This window comes from Carya illinoinensis, chromosome 5 (genome assembly GCF_018687715.1).
Source record: "Carya illinoinensis cultivar Pawnee chromosome 5, C.illinoinensisPawnee_v1, whole genome shotgun sequence".
Lineage (NCBI taxonomy): Eukaryota > Viridiplantae > Streptophyta > Magnoliopsida > Fagales > Juglandaceae > Carya > Carya illinoinensis.
The window spans coordinates 9,723,171-9,743,626 of NC_056756.1; the positions used below are offsets into that span (position 1 = coordinate 9,723,171).

General features: G+C 35.9%; 2 protein-coding genes and 2 non-coding genes across 4 annotated transcripts; 1 reads left to right on the forward strand and 3 right to left on the reverse strand.

Annotated features, from left to right (window-relative positions):
- Positions 1-4,619: 4,619 nt before the first annotated feature.
- LOC122312022 lies at positions 4,620-4,771 on the reverse strand. Its single transcript, XR_006242935.1, has one exon. It is a non-coding gene; the product is annotated as a U4 spliceosomal RNA (small nuclear RNA).
- A 1,754-nt stretch (positions 4,772-6,525) lies between these two features.
- Positions 6,526-7,740, reverse strand: LOC122309594 (acetylserotonin O-methyltransferase-like). Its single transcript, XM_043123120.1, has 2 exons — positions 6,964-7,740; positions 6,526-6,870 (listed from the first exon to the last, which is right to left on the reverse strand). Exons 1-2 carry the CDS (start codon positions 7,723-7,725, stop codon positions 6,568-6,570), a joined length of 1,065 nt encoding a protein of 354 aa, XP_042979054.1. The 5' UTR covers positions 7,726-7,740; the 3' UTR covers positions 6,526-6,567.
- Positions 7,741-10,704: 2,964 nt separating this feature from the next.
- LOC122308931 (probable (S)-ureidoglycine aminohydrolase) lies at positions 10,705-13,089 on the forward strand. Its single transcript, XM_043122208.1, has 3 exons — positions 10,705-11,431; positions 11,589-11,670; positions 12,938-13,089. The coding sequence occupies exons 1-3, from the start codon at positions 11,274-11,276 to the stop codon at positions 12,962-12,964; spliced, it is 267 nt and encodes an 88-aa protein (XP_042978142.1). The 5' UTR covers positions 10,705-11,273; the 3' UTR covers positions 12,965-13,089.
- Positions 13,090-19,993: 6,904 nt separating this feature from the next.
- Positions 19,994-20,115, reverse strand: LOC122312025. The gene has a single exon (XR_006242938.1). It is a non-coding gene; the product is annotated as a U5 spliceosomal RNA (small nuclear RNA).
- Between the last annotated feature and the right edge of the window lie 341 nt (positions 20,116-20,456).

Genomic DNA, 20,456 nt, shown 5'->3' on the forward strand with positions numbered 1-20,456 from the left:
TAGTAAACTTACATCTGATTTTTCATTTTCTATCACATTTACTAATGATCGCTTTGTTATCCAGAATCAAGCCACAAGAAGGGTAGTGGCAACCGGACGACGTGAGAACGGCCTCTATGTGCTTAAGCGTGGACATCAATCTTTAATTTTTATTTTCTCAAATAATTGTCCTCGAGCTTCCTTTGATGTTTGGCATGCTCGTTTGGGTCATGTCTCTCATTCTATTATTTCTCTTTTGAATAAAAATCATCAATTATGTGTGACCTCTTTGCTTCCTACACCCACTATTTGTTCTAGTTGTCAACTTGCAAAAAGTCACCGTCTCCCATTTCAACAAAATGCAAAACGGGCGTATCATGTTTTGAATCTTATTCATTGTGACTTATGGGGTCCATCTCCCGTTCCCTCTAATTTGGGTTACAAATATTATGTCATTTTTGTTTATAATTTTTCCCGATTTACCTGGTTTTATCATTTGAAATTTAAATATGATTTTTACCGCATTTTTCTTCAATTTCAGAAATTTATGGAAAATCAGTTTTCCGTTAAAATCAAAATATTTCAACGTGATGGAGGTACTGAATTTACCAATCATACTTTTTGAGATCACTTACTCAATTGTGGCATTTGTCATCAAATGTCTTGCCCTTATACACCGGCCCAAAATAGTCGTGCTGAGCACAAACATCGCCACATAACCAAAATTGGTTTAGCAATGCTCTTTCACTCACACGTCCTTCTGAAATTTTGGGTAGATGCCTTTAGCACGTTGCATTTTCCATTAATCGGTTGCCCACACCTACTCTTGATGGCCTGTCTCCTTTTGAGCTCTTGTATGGTACGCCTCCCGTTTACTCCAATTTTCATCTCTTTAGATGCCTTGCATTTCCATACTTATGTGATTATGCCTCTCACAAATTAGCCCCCTGTAATCGTCCCTGTGTTTTTCTTGGATATAGTATGTCTAATAATGGTTTTCGTTGTCTTGATCGTTCCACTAATCACGTTTTCATCTCTAGGCATGCTATTTTTGATGAACTTAATTACCCTTTTAAGGGAACTCCTTGTTCTAAGCCCTTGCCCAACTCTCCCATTAGTGCATTTCTTGAACCAGCTCCTATATCAGAGGTCTTATCACTGACTCAGCCCGCTCTCAAACCATGTCCATGTGATTCTTGCTTAACTGATACTTCTGCTAGTCTTGTGCCTCCTTTTGTTTTGCAGGCCCCAGATGATGCGCCCACTATGAACCCGGTGCCAAGACCTCCATCTGACTCCATTGTCTTGCTTGCTAGTCCAGCTCCACTTGTCGACGTATCCTCGGGGCAACCACCTCTAATTGGCATTCATTCGATGTAGACTTGAGCCAAATTAGGCATTTTCAAGCCCGCTTACCGATCTTATGTGTGCACAGTTCCTCAATCCGACCTACTTCAATCTCTTCTCACCATGCGTGAGCCCAAAGGTTTCAAGTCCGCTGCTAAACATCCTGGATGGATTACCGCCATGGATGACGAAATTCAGTCCCTTCACCAGAATCACACATGGGACTTGGTACCCAAACTGCCCAACAAAAATGTTGTGGGCTCCAAATGGGTCTTTCGCATAAAATACTTATCCGATGGTACTGTGGATTGCCTTAAGGCTCGTTTGGTTGCAAAAGGCTATACACAACAACTGGGTCTCGACTTCATTGATACTTTTAGTCCTGTTGTCAAGGCTTCCACAGTACGCGTTGTTTTATCCTTGGCTGTTTCTAATAATTGGCCTCTCTGGCAACTTGATGTCAAGAATGCATTTCTTAATGGGCTTTTGCAGGAAGAAGTCTATATGGATCAACCGCTTGGATATGTTGACTCTAAATATCCAACATATGTTTGCAGGCTTCGCCGAGCCCTTTATGGTCTCAAACAAGCTCCATGCTATTGGTTATATCGTTTTAGCTCATTTCTCTTAGCTATTGGCTTTGTTTGTAGTCGTGTAGACTCATCGTTATTTGTTCTCTCCAAGCGTGCTGATTTAATTTGTTTATTACTCTATATTGATGACATTGTAGTCACTGGCAGCAATTTGGCACTTCTTGATAGCTTTATTGGCAAGCTAACTCGCGAATTTGCTACCAAGGACCTTGGATCTTTGAACTATTTTTTGGGCTTGGAAGCCCATCGCACGTCTACTGGTCTTTTCTTAGCCAAGCCAAGTACGCTCATGAAATCTTACAGCGTGCACAGTTAGTTGACTCCAAACTTGTGGGTACTCCCATGGTGGTCGCTCAACATCTTTCCATAGCAGGTCTAGATTTTGATGACCCATCCCTCTACCGGTCACTTGTCGGAGCTCTCCAATATCTCACAATCACTCGACCAGATATTACTCAAGCTGTAAGTGTCGTCAGCCAATTCATGCACAAGCCATCTATTTCTCATTTTCAAGCTGTAAAAAGGATCCTACGCTATGTTAAGGGGACTCTTTGGTTTGGTTTATCTTTCACTCCATCTTCTTCCTGAGAACTTCTTGCTTATTCAGATGTCGATTGGGCTGAATGTCCTGATATGCGCCGCTCAATATCTGGCTATGCTGTTTATTTTGGCAGTAATCTGGTGTCTTGGAGTTCCAAGAAACAACCAACAGTTTCTCGGTCCAGTTGTGAATCTGAATATTGGGCATTAGCCCTCACTGCCGCTGAGGTTAAGTGACTACGACACCTTCTTCGGGATCTTCATGTATCTCCTCCATCTCCTCCAGTCCTACTTTGTGATAATCAAAGCTCATTCTTTCTTGCCGTCAATCCAGTTTCTCATAAACGTTCCAAGCACATTGATTTGGATTATCATTTTTATGCAAATTGGTGGCTTCCGGAGAGCTCAAGATTCTCTATGTTCCCACTCACTTACAAATTGCTGACATGTTCACCAAAAGTCTCGGCCGACCTGCCTTCATCTTCCTACGTTCCAAGCTTCGCGTCTATGATTCTGAGACGCTATGCTTGTGGGGGGTATTACGATTATAGAAGGATCCATAAGATCCTCCTCAAATCATGTTGTAAATAATGTTGTTTCTCCAATCCCATGATTCTAGGCAATCCCTTGATTTTAGACAATAGCTTAGATGGAAATATTACCTTGTATTCTTTCCGTAAGACTTCTTGTAACTGAGTGTAAATATTCTATATAATGATATACAAGTATCACAAGCAATCTGCGGTGGTTTTTCAAACCTTGTCAAATATCTCTCCACCCAGCTAGGTGATTTGTTAAGGAAGAGAACTCGATACAAACCCTTGTGATGGCCTTTCAACGGAAACAAAAAAAGCAGCCAAATGGCTTTTATAACCGAAAGAAAAAAGATCGCAGCTCAGAACATAAACAAAAAAAAATGGGTAGAGGAGGGAGGGAGGAGAAGTTCTTCCCTCCCCCCTCCCCCTCAACGGCTTTCCTGATCTTTTGTCTAGAGAGAAGGAAGATTTTCTCTCACTAAAGAGAAGGAAGAGTTTCTCAATTAGATCTTTAAATTGATTATATTGAATTACTTATATGTAAATATTTTTATAGTTATGAATAGTGTTAATACATCTTTGCAATGTATTGTTCATTCTATAAATACTATTTTGTTAATTTTTTTTCTCTCTTTCCAATCTCTCCACCCACTCTACTTTCAACATATTTGTAGTGGGTGTTAATTGCAAAATATATAAAAGAAAATTAGTTTTAAGAAAAAAAATTAAAAATAATATTTTACTATTATTTTGGTTCAGAGATGCTTAATCTAATGTAAAAATTTTTCTTGAATGGAAAAAATAATTTTCAAAATATATGATTTTACGTTTGTATATAGATAAATCAATGTCAATGCTATCATATAGACTATAGTGGAGAGCGGTTGGTCCAACTTGTTAAGCAGCCAAGAACGAAAAGAAATGAGTTCCGATCTAACATCCAGCCCAATTAATACCAGCAAGTCCACGTGAAGTAGTGCCTATATCCCACCTGGGATGAGTGTCCATCCCAGATTATTGATTTTAAAAGCTCCCAAACTTTGTAGATCGGACCTCTATCTTGGCGTCCCATGAATGTAACCAATCTCTCTGCCTCATTGTCAATGCGTGGTTGAATTTGCGGACAAAACGGCCTCCCTACACTTTAGGCCTCCCCTCGTCCTGACTGCAATCGTGGCGAGGCACCCACGCACATTGAGGTCTGACCTGCTCGCATTTTTACTGGTACCCAATTCACTTCTCCATCGATTTTGGGGCAAAAAGTCCTCTCCTCAGCTTTTGGTGTGATATCTTAAAGCTGCTTATTGCATTGTTTTTGTGATGCTCTGAGTTTGATCGCAAGCTTCTTTGCTAATTGGCTTGCGTCGTTCTTCATAGGAACCATTTTGAAGCTGTACAAAGGGGTGCCAGAAAGTTTGTGCTGTCTCGATCAGGTCTGGGACCCGTGGGAACTAAATCATGAAGACTTGGATGGTTTTTTGTCTCGTATTTTCTTTTGGATGTGTGCTCAACTTCATTTGTTTATATCGGGTCATATGCTTGAGTTATTGGACAGAACGTCCTCCTTTGGCCTCTGATAAACATCCATGTTCTATTAAAAATACCTTCAAACTAAGAATTGTAGGGCTTTACCCCAGAGAGGAGCCCTTCCAGAAATTCTCGAAGGCCAGGGACGAACCCAGGCCTAAGAGGGGGTTTGGAAATAGTTTTCAACCAGCAATAGACGCGCCTCGGTTAGAACCTCACTAGCTGCGTCATTGCCCCAAGCGCAAAGATGCCTTTTATCTCCATTTTGCTCTAGTTTTATATTCACCCATGCAACTCGGTCTGCCAAAAAAAAAGCAATGTGGGACTTAAAACTTTCAATTCTTCTACATACAACCGCGGTGGGGAACCGTGGTATAATCGGCTAATGCCACGTTAGATATTAAAAAAAATGAAGAAGAAGAAAACAGACGAAAGGAAATAGAAGAAAGAAGAGAAACTAACGGATGCCCAAACTTTGTTAGGAGAAAAAACAGAGCAGAGGGGTTGTCTTCTACAATCTATGGTTGTCCTCGTGGGTAGGAGAAAAGGCAGAGATTGCTTGTTCATCTGCAGTCTCTGATCTGCCAGATTAAAAAAATAAAGATTGATGCTTTCAGATCAAAATGGACTAACAAAATAAAGAGATTTCATCCCAGTCTACCTCTCAGCTGTGCCGAGTAAATAAATAAGATTTCGAAATGATGGGTCGGTTGTGGATTTGGGTAAAGTTTGGTTTGATTTTGAATGATGGACTGGTTTGATTGTGTCTTCATGTGTAAGAGAAAAAATAGAGAGAGTGGTCGTCGGCGTGGGTAGGAGAAAAGAAGCAAAGAGAGGTCTGTAGAAACTGAAGCGCAGAGAGGTCTATGCTAGTCGTCGTGGGTAGGAGGAATTTGGACAGCTGCATATTTGCTTTCCAGGATGCATCCCATCTCGGTCTGTGAAATAAATGCCTCTTTTTTTTGGGGGGGGGGGCTGGGGGGGCTGGTGATGTCTTTAATGTTTTTATAGAGGAAGTCGTTGATGGGTTCGATTCATCCTTTCCAACAATTTTTTGCCAAGGTTCGCTGAAAAGGGGCCGATCTGATCACATCAGTTTGCAAGGGAATTTGGCAGAAGGGTTTGTTAATTCATTTTGGATTATGTTGTTGAGAAGATTGCACCATGTTGTACCATGAAATCCCATGAATTTCTGAACTATTTCCTAGGATCAGTTGATTTTTGTAGGATTCGAAATATAGACTTGTAAGTTGATGGCTTTTTTTAATGGTTGTTTGACAAAGAAAACATGCTCATGCTCTTTGTGGGTTTTTTTTTTTTTTTTAAAATAATGACTTGTTATGGTGGGCTTTCCATGCTTTTCCACCTTTCCTTTCGTTGAGGGAAACTTGGGTGATGTTACTGTGAAAAAGAAGAGGATGAAGAAGGAGAAATGAGGTAATGGGAAGACGAAGACGAGACGAGGCGCTTTGACAAATTGAATGAAATGGTGCGTTCCATTTATGCCACGTGGGATGCGATTCCCCTATGCTTCCCCCAGCCGACTACATCGAGCATTTTTCTAAAACTTTATGCACACCAAGAATTTAATGTTCGGTTTCTCCCTAATTTTCATCAGCTCACCTGAGCCAGTTAGTTTTCCTGAACATTTTCCTTCTCAGCAGTGCATTTATTATAGTACGAAATTTTATCTTTTTAGTGGAATGCGTGTGGAAACTTTATGCACCCCAAAAATTTTCTGTTTGGTTTCTCCCTAATTTTCAGCACCTCACCTGAGCCAGTTCGTTTTCCTGAACATTTTCCTTCTCAGCAGTGCATTTATTATTGTACGAAATTTTAGCTTTTTAGTGGAATGCGTGTGGAAAAGACATTAAAAGCAAAGTAACTTTTCCATTATCATACATGCACTTCAAACACCAAGCAAACTACGTCAACACAACTGGCCTTTATAGCGGTAGCCATCACAACACAAACTGAAAGAAAATTACAACACTTATAAAGACTAGAGAACCAGGCACACTCATCGACTTACTATATATGTGAATTTAAGGAAATGCCTCGATCACAGATTGAACAGCACGAATGGGTTTCACCGTGTACTTGCTAAATCCTGCCTTCCCAAGAACAAGTCCCCACTCCTCTAAAGTTCTCTCTTTCCCCGTTGTAGTATGAGCCATCATTATCATGTCTAGCGCCAACCTCACGTCTGTTAGTTTGTCTGATATTTTCGCTTCTTGATCAATTACAGCCTCAACAATTATCACCTTCCCTTTGCCCTCCGGAATAGATTCTCTGCATTTTTTCAGGATTTGGATGCATTCGTTGTCTCCCCAATCGTGCAGAACATTCTGCGATTCACAAAGATAATACATTAAAGGAATTAAACCAATGAGCTAGAGTCCTAGACATCGTCAAGGATACTAATCAAATAAATGAAATACGTTGATGAAAGCAGCATCAGCCTTTGGAACACTTGCAAACATGTCACCTCCGACATAATCAATTCCGGGGAACTCTGCCGCATCAGAGACAACATGGGGAAGATCAAAGTTGATGCCTCGAATCCATTGACACGACGTAACCAACAACTGCAAAGTCGTTCCGTTGCCTCCACCCACGTCCACCAAACTGCTAAGCCCGTCAAATACCTCTGGACAACCTTGAAGAATCGCAGGCACCACCAACCTAGCATTACACGCCATTGCTTCATTAATGAGACGGCTATGACCAGGATTTTCTGCTGCATACCTCCATATGTCTTCACCATGAACTACATCAAACGGTGCAGTCTCATAGGCAAGAACACGGGCACTTAGGCTATGCCATGGTGCGAGCATAACTGGGCTGCTCTCAAGCAAAATAAGAGCAGCCATGCTATGTTCTCCATTCCGCAAAAGACGGCTAGATAGACGTGTTTGTGCATAACCTGGGGAGCCTTTGGTTGTGGGCATCTCTTTGAATATTCCGCGGTGCGTTAGGAACCTCATAACGCGGGAGAGTGGGGACGGATCGCAACCTAGAGTTGATGATAACTCGGAGAGTGTCATAGGGCCTCCTCCATGGCTTTCAATGGTATCAGCTATCCCAAGTTCAATGGCACACTTGACTACTGCCATTTCTGTGAACCCAAATATGTATTTCCAGATACCCACTTCCGCTTGTTCTTCTTCCTCATCCCACTCTGTTCTGTGTGTATTTTCCATCTCTTTCTCTCTGATCTGTTTGAGCAAGCTCTATTAATTGGAGATGTGGTGAGACATTTCAGGTTGAAGCTTCATATATATATATATATATACACACACAATAGTCATCTCTGTTTATCATTTTTCAAGAATGATTGCAGCATCTGGAAATGTATCTGCAAAGATACTTTCATGCCACCACTATTATTTTTTAACGATAATTCAACAAGCTGGAAGGCTGGCGCTCTTATGTTGGACGAGTGCTGCTTTTTTGATCCTAATTAAAGATAGGTAGGCCATAGAAAAGACGTTCGTGCATGCATTCAATTCACGTTTAATAACTAGGCCATGGTTTAGCCTTGATCGATGAACTGGTTGTGATTACACTATTAGTTGATGCAGTTACCACTACAAGAAAAACGGTCTTTTGCAGCGATTTATATATTGTTGCAAAAAAAAATCGCTGCAATAGGTAATCTATTGCAGCGATTTTAATTTTGTCGCATGATTTTTAAATTAAAAGCGGAAGAAGTCCTTAATTTTACATTTGCAGCGAAAAATACGACGTTTGCATAGATTTTGATCGCTGGTGTTACTAAAACACGTTCCAACGCCTAAATAATCGTTGTTATTACTTTTGGGCGCCAAAATTTTAAGAAATGTTTTATTTTTCCCCCCGATTTCTTTTCTTCTCCACTTCTCTCTGTTCTTTCCTTCTCCAAAATCGCCTGAGTGTTTATGCCCAGTTCTTTTCCTCTCTCTGTAATTTCCTTCGATCACCAACCTTAGTTCCTCCGCCCCATTTACCTCCCACGGCTACCCATTGACCCAGCAACCCATCAGACTCCATCTTAAAATCCTCAACATCCACCCTTCCCAGTGACCTTTCCTTTTCTCCCTTCCCTCTACTCCGAACGCCCCTTCCATTTTTTTCTTGGCTAATTCTCTTTTCCTTTCTCTCTTTCTCCCATTCTTTCTTCCCTCTAGATTGGCCCGATCCTCCCTCTCTCCCCTTCTCTCCATTTTTCATTTTCTTTTCCCACTTACGTTATTGCTTTCCTCCTCCGAAGGTTGTCGATTTCTTCTCTCTTGGCTTAGGTTAGGAGCAGTTGGCAGTTGGCAGTTGGCAGTTTCGTATCGGTGGAAGACAGAATGTTGACATCAAATTTTCACTTCTTGCATCGTTGTGTTCGGACTTGTGCTTTCTGCCCTAGACTGCCTCTCCGAGTTGGTCTATTTCGATTTCTATTGTGGGGAAATGGTAAAATTCCTACTTTGGCTTGTGGATTCGATTTGTATTTGTATTGGTTGATTTTTTTTAAACTCATTTAATCAGTGATGCTTTCGAAGGTTGGCAAGTAGTATTTGATATATGGATTCAATCTGTGATCCTTTCTGCATTTGTAAATTTCGAAGTTTGCTTCCTAATTGAATTTGAATGGCTTATTTCTAGTTGCTAGGATTATTAGGTTGGCAATGCTAAAATGAAGCTGGCGTGTAGTTTGAGTTGGGTTTATTTTGAGTGAAGTAAACTCGGGTTTTTTCGAGTCTATTTAGTTTAATGCATATTTTGGCTGAAGAGAAGACTTTGAGCAAACTGTGGGTGATATTTAGTTGCAAAAACCAGAGATCTAATTTTTTTGATTAAGTTCTGGAAATTAGAATTCAGGGATAATATTTATGAGGAAGTTTATCAAAATTGTTAATTCATTGGATTGGTTTAACTTGGGAATGCCGATGGTTGTTATGTTGGTTGAAAAATGCAGTAATTGGGGCTGTGAGTATTTTTCTGCATAGTGCAGGCTTTTATCAGAAGATATTAATTGGTCTTATAGATGTTAAGTTCAGATTGGAGATTGAGTTTGGACTGCTAGTGTAGGATTATTCTCAGTTCGAGTTTGGTACATGAAAATGTGTAATGCAGTAATTGGGGCTGTGAGTATTTTTCTGCATAGTGCAGGCTTTTATCAGAATAGTATAGGAGCATAGTACATGCTTTTCTCATAAGAGCAAAGTTTGTGATGTTTTTCATCGTTGACATAGAAATAAAGGAGACTAGAGGATAGGTTATCAAATTATTCAACTAAATTTTTTGAATAAAGGTTCTATTTATTAAATAATAACTGAAGGTCTGCTGAATTAATTACATGGAGTATTTGTGATGCATGCACACATGGACATAGAGAGAATTGAAGGGGAAGCAATCGATTCAATTATATAGAGGGAGATCAACATAGATGGTTAGTGATTAACATCAAAGAAAATTTAGGAGACTTGGAGCCACCCTTATCAACTGATTGTTGTATCTACAGGCTTCAAACTAATGAAGAGTTGTTCACTCCTCTGCAACACTCAAACTGTAATGTCTAGTGATTTAGTAGATACAATAAAGAGTTTGGAAGGAAATGTTACTTTATCTAGAATCCAATTAGTTGACTGATGCAATTGGTTTTTATTTTTATATTTTAAGCATCTCGAATATATATTACTTTATCTAGAAGGATGACTCTAGTCTTAATAAACCATTTAAGCAACTCAGCAATAGTACTTATCATTCAAGCCTGTTGTAAGGTTTCAGGTCTTAATTGCTCCAAAGTAATTATTTTTCAAACATAAGTGTAATCTCTCTAATTTGTATTTGGAAATGATAGTACTAAATCAAGGGATGTGAAATAATCCCCTCCATGCCAAGCGCATGATCAGCCAATCTTTGCTCTTTCTTCCCTTTTGAGTTCAAAATGATTATTAAACAATTAACTTTATTTAGCTGCCACCTTAACTTTGAGCTTTAATATATATAATCCCCCTCTCTTTCATCCTTGTTATATTCATTTATTTTTAGTCATATATAGCCATAGCTCAATCTAAAAACCAATATAAATGATATAAATGATGTTGAACATTTCAGTTGCCCATTTATTTCCTTGTTCCCTTGTCTTGCAGAATGGATACTCTTCACTTCTATCATTCACAGTGATTGACATTAACAATATAGTGACAAATAAGAGCAGTAAGGGAAATTACCAAGAAAGCAAGGATTTCTTTGTTTGTTTAATTCTTGTTTTCTTCTTTAAAGTAAGTTTCTTCCCCAATACTACATATTTTCTTCTTCTCTTTTTTGCTATGTTGCCCTAGCTCTTAGTGTAAATGGAGGTATTGTTACTGCTTGTGTTTTCCAATATCAATTCATATTTATAATTTTCTTCTTGTGTATATCATTACATAAACAAGTAATTGTTTATGTAAACATCTAACTATTAGAGTTCTGAAGAAGAACTACAAAGTGTTTTGGTTCTGTTTTGAGATGATGGGCATCATTTGAAGATAGCCCTCTGTTTTAGTGAAAGCTTTTGCTCTGACTCGATTTTTTGGTTAGGCTTAGATGACTCTTCATGTTATATAATAGTAAAGTATTTGAGCACTATGCTCACTTGCGACCCTAAATTGTGAATTTAAACAAATTTAAAAACCGTAACTTTGTCAGAATTTATACTCGAGATCCTAATTTGGGAGCATTCAATTTCAGTTCAGCTGATGGCTTTGGGTATCTAAGGTAGATTTCTATATTTATGTCTATATATATATATGCTTACATTCATACATACATACTACCTATAAATGCTCACACATACATAGAAAGAGAGATCGATTTGGCTCTTCTGTGCTTGAGCTGGACGATGAAAAGTTATTGTGATGCATCTGCTACACTTGTGGTCTTTGAGCGAAGGTATGCATCCATGTCTTATGATGGCCAGATGGACACTTACATGGCATAGATACTAGTAAGAACCTTTTGTCATCAGTTAATGTTGCTATGTTGTTGAAACATCATTTCCATAAACTATATTTGGAATTTAATTATCAAATTTCATATTTGCCATTAGGTATGCATCTCTGGAAAATTATGTCGCTGAGCCAATCATAAGTTCAACAGAAAAGCAGCCACTCCTTGAAACTCCAGGAGAAGTAAGCTTTGCATTTTGTTATAAGCAGTTAATATTCTAGAAAGATTGGAAGTCTCTGTTGGAAAGAATTGATCAATTTGATAAAAATCGATCTCTTTGGAAGTAATTCACCAGATTAGATGTTGTATTTTTTACTTTTGTGTTTGCCATCAAATATTTCTGCCACACTTTAAAAAGTTGTCAACCTATAATGTTATTTCTTTGGAGTTTGTAATTTTTTTCCTATAATTTGGAGCTATATATATATATATATATGTGTCATTGGGTGTGTGTGTGTGTGTATATACAACTTACATAAAAAAAGTGTATATATACACATTTGAATTTGTAATATATACATCTCTTTAGAGACATTGTATATGTTGGTGTTATAAGCAATATGTTGGTGTTATATAAATATATATATATATATATATATATATATATATATATATATATATATATATATATATATATATATTTATACTCTAACTGATTAGGCCCTTCTTGGACAGCAGTCACTACTTTTTTATAAATTGCCTATGCATGTGTTTTTGCTTGTATAATGTAATTGTGGCCATATAATGTAAATTAAAAAATTGATGATGGTGGTTTATTGATGTGGTAAACCAAGGAAGATGATTCCTGATGTGCTTACATGTTGAAGAATTATTATTATTTTTCCCTATCTTCCTGAATCAAGGGTGGCAGAGATTTGATTAGCTAAACTTTTAGTCTTAGAAGCATCTGTTATTTATTTCTAGTCAAGTAATGCACCATATAAAAATAATAGTTTTTAATCCTCTACAAATCTTTTGATATAAGTTTGGAAGTACTGGTTTTTTAGTCAAGTAATGCTTTGTGTTTTTGCTTAATCTATATATATTTAGATTGGTTGCTGCAAGTCCTATGGATAATTATCTCTACTTTGATCATAAAAGTGTAGTTTGAAAGCAGTGGAGACCTAAATAAATATCTAAGCAAATTGTTTGTAAATTTGTATAGGAGTTTTGGTTTGGACAGTTATTGATGAGCTTCTAGTGTTAACAATACACATTTTTCCAGAATTTTAATAAAAAGAGGTTTGATTCTAAAGTTGTACTTTACTTGAATGAAGTTCTACTTTGAGATTAGTAAATTAGATTGATGTTGATGTGTTACAACTACTATGAAAAGTAGGTTTTCATGCATTCTTTACCTATAATAAGGCTTTCTCCTGTTTGTATGACTTCATGCTCCACTTTCCAGGTTTTTTGTTCTACTAATCAGTTGGTATTGTGTCTTTCCAGAAAACTCATATACAGGTATGCCTTTGAATATGGGAGCAATTACTTTTAGTTGAAAGTGATGAAGTGCACTTAGGATCAACTTGAAGTTTCTGCTTGGCTATGTACTGAACATATTTCTACTTGTTGTATACTGAATGTACTGAACATATTTCTACTTGTTGTATACTGAATGTACTGAACATATTTCTACTTGTTGTATACTGCATGTACTTTGTTGTTATTTTCTATGTACCCTTTGTATTATTAAGTAAAGGGAATTAAATTATTAAGTAAAGGGAATTAAATCCTAGCTGATCTACTAACTTTGCTTCTAATACAAGTGAAAAAAATTACTGAAACTGTATGTTTCAGTAGTAATTTTTTTTTTATTTTGTAATTAAGTATTTGCAGCGATTTTTAGTCGATGCAAATAGGCCAAAATTCGTTGCAAATAATCAGTTTCAACGATTTTAGTCCTTGAAAAGTTTGCCAAATGCAACAAAGGAAGCAAGCGTTGCTTTTGCACATTTGCAGCGCTTTTTGATTTTTTGCAGCGATTTTAGTCCTTGCAAAAAGTATCAAAAGCAGCGCTAGAATGGTATGTTGCTTTTGACGTACACAAATTGCAGCGCTTATAAATCAATTGCAGCGATTTTTAGTGTTGCAAAAAATGGCAAAAGCAACGAACCAAATGTAGCGCTGTTCTTGTTGGGGGCTATTGCAGCGAAATTTAATGATATAGCAAGGATAAATTTCGCTGCAATTGATCAAATGCAGCGCCATGGCAGTCACATGGGGTGATCTTTTGCAGCGTGAAATTAGTGAGTTTGCAGCGGTTTAAAAACGCTGCAAATGAAGTCTTTTGCAGCGTTTTTTCAATAACGTTGCTATTGATAAAAAATATCACTTTTATACTGTCGAACATGCAAGGAGGGTAATAACGCTGCAATTGATCAATTACAGCATTTTTTGAATATATTTTCAACGGTTTTAAGCGCTGCAAAAGGGCTAATTTCTTGTAGTGTACGGATGTTGGATCTGTGGAGTCTAATTTGTGAGATGAGAGAACATTATAAGACAAAAAGTGATGCTCGATATTTCGTTTGAAAGGATAACCTAAAATATGTTTTTCAAGAGTTTTTGTCCTACGCCTATATATATATATATATATATATATATATATATATATATATATATATATATATATATGTATATGTGTTTTGATTAGAGTTGGGCAGCGTGAAACATAGAAAAAATGAGATAAACAGCCCTTTTATGTGTGAGAGAGAGAGTGAGTGAGAGAGATATTGTATTGCTTGCAATATAATTATATTTTTCTCTAAATAAAATCTTCTACAACTCTATAGACCAAAGCATATTATCGACCTACGTAAATTTCTATATAATGTGATTGTTATTTTTGTCATTGCCTTTTGCTTGTTTATAACATCGATTGTAATAACTTGATAGATTTTCTGCAACAATGCACACTCTAACCTAACTGGTGATCACATTATCTTGATTACAAAATTAATGTGATAACCCATTATGATAAAAGATATGGGTAGATAATGTATGAAATTCTACATTACTTGATAATATGTTGTTGTTGCTCTTTATAATATTTTAATGAAACTCTAATTATATTATTAATTTTTTTTGAAAGAAACCTCCTTTGTATTGCTTATGAATCACTCATATACAAGTACTCCTTTGTGACAACACTTTGAACTTTTGGTGGACAACACTCCATCCAGATTTGTTCCTCAATGAAAGTAAAAAAAACTTTAACAAGTAGGTGTGCAACTTGATTACATTCCCTAAAAACATGTTGAACTTTCCACCTTTCTCTATTCTTGAGCACTCCCTTCATATCTTCTACCATTTGTCCATACCATTCCCAGCTTTCTTTCTCATTGTTTACAGCATTCACAACAACTAAAGCATCTCCTTCAAAGATCACATTCTCAAAATTAAGCTCTGCACATAGCTTCATAGCTCTCCATAATGCCCGGAGCTCAGCTACAACTGGACTGCAACAGCCTTCATTCGAGTAGCAGAGAGACACCATCACCTCCCCCCTTCCATCCCTCACTACAACCCCAATTCCCACTCTTCCATCTTTTTTATTTATACCAGCATTCCAATTGACTTTAATGCATTCACCAATAGGAACCTTCCATTTACAACCCTGTCTTCCCCTTCCATTACTTCCCATACCCCCCTTCTTTATAGTTTATGATGTCTGAAAATTTTCAAGTGAAATGGCAGCCTGCTCTACTATAGTTTCAGGATTTGTAAACTTCTTCTCAAAGATAAAAGCATTTCTCCTGAACCATACTCCCCTCATAACAACTGCTACTAGTTCCAGTTCCTCCTTTGCTACCAAAGCTGATAGCCTTTCCCATAATTCATAAAACTGGACTTCATTACTTGACCATTTCTGTAGAGGACTCTTCTTATCAGCCCAAACATCCATTGATCCCCTGCAGCTCCATAAGGCATGAGTGATCGATTCATCCTCAGTCTCACAGATAGGACAACAGACATCTTTCACCACTTTTCTTTTTTTCAGATTAGTCCTGGTTGGTAAACAGTCATTTAAGGCTTTCCAAAGGAATACTTTAACAACCCCTGGTACATTCAAACCCCATAACTTTTTCCAGTTAAAAGAGTGCCCCTCTGAACTTTCCCCTTTCTCTCTTCTTTTCCTACTCACCTCCAAATGATATGCACTCTTAACACTAAAAAAGCCATCCTTTGTATAACCCCAAATCTGTTTATCAGGCAAACCAGATTTACTGATTGGAAGATTGCATACAACCATAGCTTCATTTTCATTTAGCACCTCCTTTACAAGCTCTTCCTTCCATGCCCCTCTGCTACTATCAATTAATTCATTTACTCTTGCTTTACTGTTTAAAATAGCAACAGGAGATTGTATGCTGTGTGATGTCAAAGTTGGGATCCACCTATCACCCCACACTTTGATTTTTTGACCCGTACCCACCCTCCACACCAAACCATGTTTCAGTAAACCTAAAGAAATCCATAAATTCTTCCAAATCAAAGATGGTCTGTGACCCAAATTTGCTTGAAGGAAATCTGAATGTCTAAAGTATTTGTCTTTTAATACTCTTGCTGCCAAATAATTATATTATTAATTGGTTCTAATTTTAGAATGACATAAAATTTCTTTTATATGAGTAAATTTTTTAAAGATCAAGTCTTTCATTCGAGTGTTATAATTACAGTATCCGCAATGGTGAGGGCAGAAGATACCTTGTTCCGAACCTGTAACCATTATTTGTTTTGTTAATAGATACAAGAACTCAGGTTTTTCATGCATGGGTTCGTGCAAAAACGTGTGTTATTCTTAATTTATTATTTTTTAAATACCCCACCAGCATTATTAAGCTTTAGTGGCAGATACTGAATATTTCCATATCTCGGCCTAATTAATATTTTATAAAACTTTTATGCAAACTTTGGGGTGTGGTAAATCCTTTGGTCAAAAAGAAAAAGATAGCCATTATGGTTAAAAAAATATATATCGAAGAGACTTGTTTCCACTACAATTCTAAATATTATAAATGTGCAACACGACCTTTAAAATCACAACTGCGTACGTGTCCCCTGTGAAAAATACAAACCTATTATAATAAGAAAAAAAAAGTTAGGAATCCCACTAGATCAGCTCCGACTCCATTTTTTTTAAAAAGTTGTTTTTACTTAATAATTAAGAAAATATTATTTAATAATATTTTATTTTTTTAAAATTTAAAAATATTAAAAAAATGGTGTGAAAAAAAATAAAAATGGCTTAGCGGTAGCTGGGAGCCCCAAGCGGTGGGTGTAGACCCAATCTTATAATAAATATTTACAATTTCAGATGCTCTTATAAAAATATAATTATTATATAGCATTCACTTAAAATAATTACTAAGTCTAACAAGAAAATGAATGTATCAAAAACAAATATCAATCTATTTTAATGATTTTATAGAAATTTCAACATATTGTGTTTGGGTTTGATTTTGTACAAATTAACACATTTTTGACTAAGAGAACAAAGAAGGAAAAATAAATCTACCGTCTGTTTGTCGAATTGTCTTATTTTTTTTTTTTTTTTTCACATGTACACATGTATTACAGATTGTGTTTGAATTTGGTTTGCTTTCGTGTATATGGATATCATTTTTTTCCTCAACTTGAACAATATTTAATAATAATAACAAATGTAATAATTAAATTCAATATTTCTAGAATCAAAAATTGAAGAAAATAAAAATGTTGTAGAAAATAAGATTTCTTATTAATAGTGTTATCAATATCAGATTTGTTAATAATATAAGATTTGTTATTGAACGATTTATTATTAAACAATTAATATCAAATTTTAGAAATATCAATTTTTTTTATTAATATCAGGTTTGTTATTAAATGATTAATTTTATCTAACAATAAAAAAAATTTACATTTCAAAATGATATATATAAATAAATCATTAAATCAAAATCATTGAAAAAAGAAAAAAATAATATATAAGTGACTCACAATAGAAGCAAATAAAATATTGTACAACATTAAAATTTATTTTGTTAAGCTATATTTTATTTCTATCATATTTTTATGAACAATTGGTATTTATTTGGAATCAAAAAAGAGAAAACTATAGTCAAATTGGTAAACTCAAATATATTTTTAACATTATTTATTTCTCACCTAAAGAGCAAAACAAATTAATTTAATTTTTAAAAAATTATAGTCATTTTTCATAGTGTGTTGGTCTATAAAATCCAAAAAGAACCACAAAAATCCAGCTCACCCATTTCCTCCTGCGACCGTCTAAAGAAAGTACTGAACCCTAATATTTTTTGCCTTTTTTTTTTTTTTTTTCTTTTTTTTTTTCTAATTCCCCTTCTCAACTGCTGTGTTCAGACCCATTTCTCAACATCATCTCTCTCTCTGTGCTTTACTCGTTGCGCCGATAACTTCGGAGCGCTCTGTCGGTAGAGAATTTAAGTCCAATTATATTATATGGGTTAGAAACTAAAGAGTCAGATGTGCAATCTCCTAATCTACTAAGCACCGGTTCGCCGAAGCCCACTGATGCCTGTGATGCGGATAAATGTGCTGGTTTCGTTGTCGAAGGTGAGACCTTGGCATCGTCATTATCTTTGGATAAAATAATTTTGAAGCTGCTCTTCAGTGTGTTAGAAATCTGAATTTTTGTCTGAGTTGTACATTTAGGTGGTTTTATTTTTGATTTTTGGGTTGGTGGTGGATTTAGATAGAGGTCATGCCGTGGATGCTGATAAATCAAAGGCGACACGACACTGCACTATGTTCGAAGAAGAGTCCTGCAAAGACTCTGTATTGGAGTAACACTACCTTTATAAAATTTGTCATACTAATTAAAATAAATAAAAGAAATAACAAAAACGTCCCAAGATAAAAGGTTACAATAAAGTCAGTCATGAACAACACAACTTACGGGTGTCACTTTGCCGCCATGCATAAAAGGAAACAGTTTTGAATTCTTGGCGGTGTCTTTTCTAGACAGATCTGCCATTGAACTGATCTCGAAAGTGAAGTTCTGTTCCTGTTCAAAAGATGAAATCCAAAACCCCAAATCAGCGATAATTGGAAGATGGATTGGTCCATTTATATAATCATTGTAGTAATTTGTCGGCCATATATGCATGCTCACGAAATATAAGACAAACCTTAAACGTAAAGTTCAAGATGCATGAATTTTCCAAAGTGGAAAACAAACGTGTCAGGTCCCATGTCAGAACAATTTATGTCCGTAAAGAAGAAAAAACAATTTATGCCCGTTCAGAACAAACTTTCTTGAAGTGAGTGGCTGAATAAAAGTTGTTATTTTCAAAAAGAAGCAATAACAATAATAACAAGACTAAAGTTTATTTTAATAAAATTTTTTATTTAATTTTATTTTATCTCATCTAATTATTATAATTTTTTAAAATTTTTATATAAAATAAAATAAATAATTTAATATTTTTAAATTTTAATATAAAAATAATATATTTTAATAATAATATTTATTTAACTTTTAACTTTAATATCAACTTATCTCTAAAAACAAACGAGAAAAATAGACAAGTTAAATCATAGGTTCCATCCTCTTAAGCCACCCAGCTTTCTTTGCAGCGCTTGGATGGAATTGAGCAGTTCTTCAGTAGATAATCCATAAAAGAATTGATATATAATTCAAGAATAATGTTAGTATACCCTTTCATTTTGACTGCTCATGAATTTAATTTTTTTTTCTTACTGATTAAGGAAGTGAATATTAGTGTATTGGTATTTTTTTTTTTAAATATTTGAAACAAAAACTAAAAGAAAAGAAAAGTACAATTTACACTAGGGGCACACCAAATGGGCAAATTGAGATGGCATAGTAACACTGCCAAAAAATGCCAATGGCAGACAAGAACAATGCACATTATATTATGTGATAAGTATTGAGTAATATTATGTACAAGCTGCTTGAGGGGATTGAAATAACCCACAAGGCACAAGACGTTAGAATTTGAAAATAATGCACGGGTTCTCAATCATGGTCACTAAGGTGGACTAAGTCTTAAAAATCCTTAAAGATTATTTGCAGATTCTAAATGAAGCAATCACAAGGTTGAGAGTTAGGAATAATAACGAAGTAATATAAGAATTAGTGCAATGATATGTAGAAGTTGCTTGAGGGGATTGAAATAACCCATAAGGCACAAGACGTTAGAATTTGAAAATAATGCACAGGTTCTCAATGATGGGCACTAAAGTGGACTAAGTCTTAAAGATCTTTTATAAATTCTAGATGGAGCAATCATAAGATTGAAAGTTAGGAATAGTAATGAAACAATACAAGAATTAATGCAATTCACTTTAGACGAATCTGGGAAGAGCCCACTCTCTTGTTGTTGTTCCACCAAGCATGACTATATTATCATAGCCAGCACATCATTTCTTGAACCCTTGACTAGTTCCAACATTTTCTCTCGAGAACTTTGCATTATCATCACGGCCAAACTTTGACTAGTTGTATAGGGACGGGATTCAACTGAAATCTACACCTTAAAAAAATTGGTGTATGTCACATATATTGAGCAGTGAGCACACGGTATTCTTTAGTAAAAGGCGAAAGAATAGTTCGCTCTGTGCTCACCGCATGGCTCCATATCGAGCACTTTGCTGGTTGCAGCATATTAATAAGAAGGGTTCTCGCGTTGGGTTTTATCCTCTCGTCGATGTGGGAGCAGCATTCCTTGTTTTTGGCACAGCAAGGTGGCATTAAACAAGTTAAAATTAGTGGTGTATCGTATGATCCTAACATGTGTTTTAACAAGTTGGATAATTTGCATTTCCATGTACAAACAGTTTTGGAAACACTACAAGTTTTGGCTTTGATTATTTGAAACAACCTATAATCCACGCATGATCATCTTGTTTCAGGGAATCAGAGTGGAGATATTGTTCAATGTTCATTTATGAAAAAATTGGGAGCATACAAAAAACA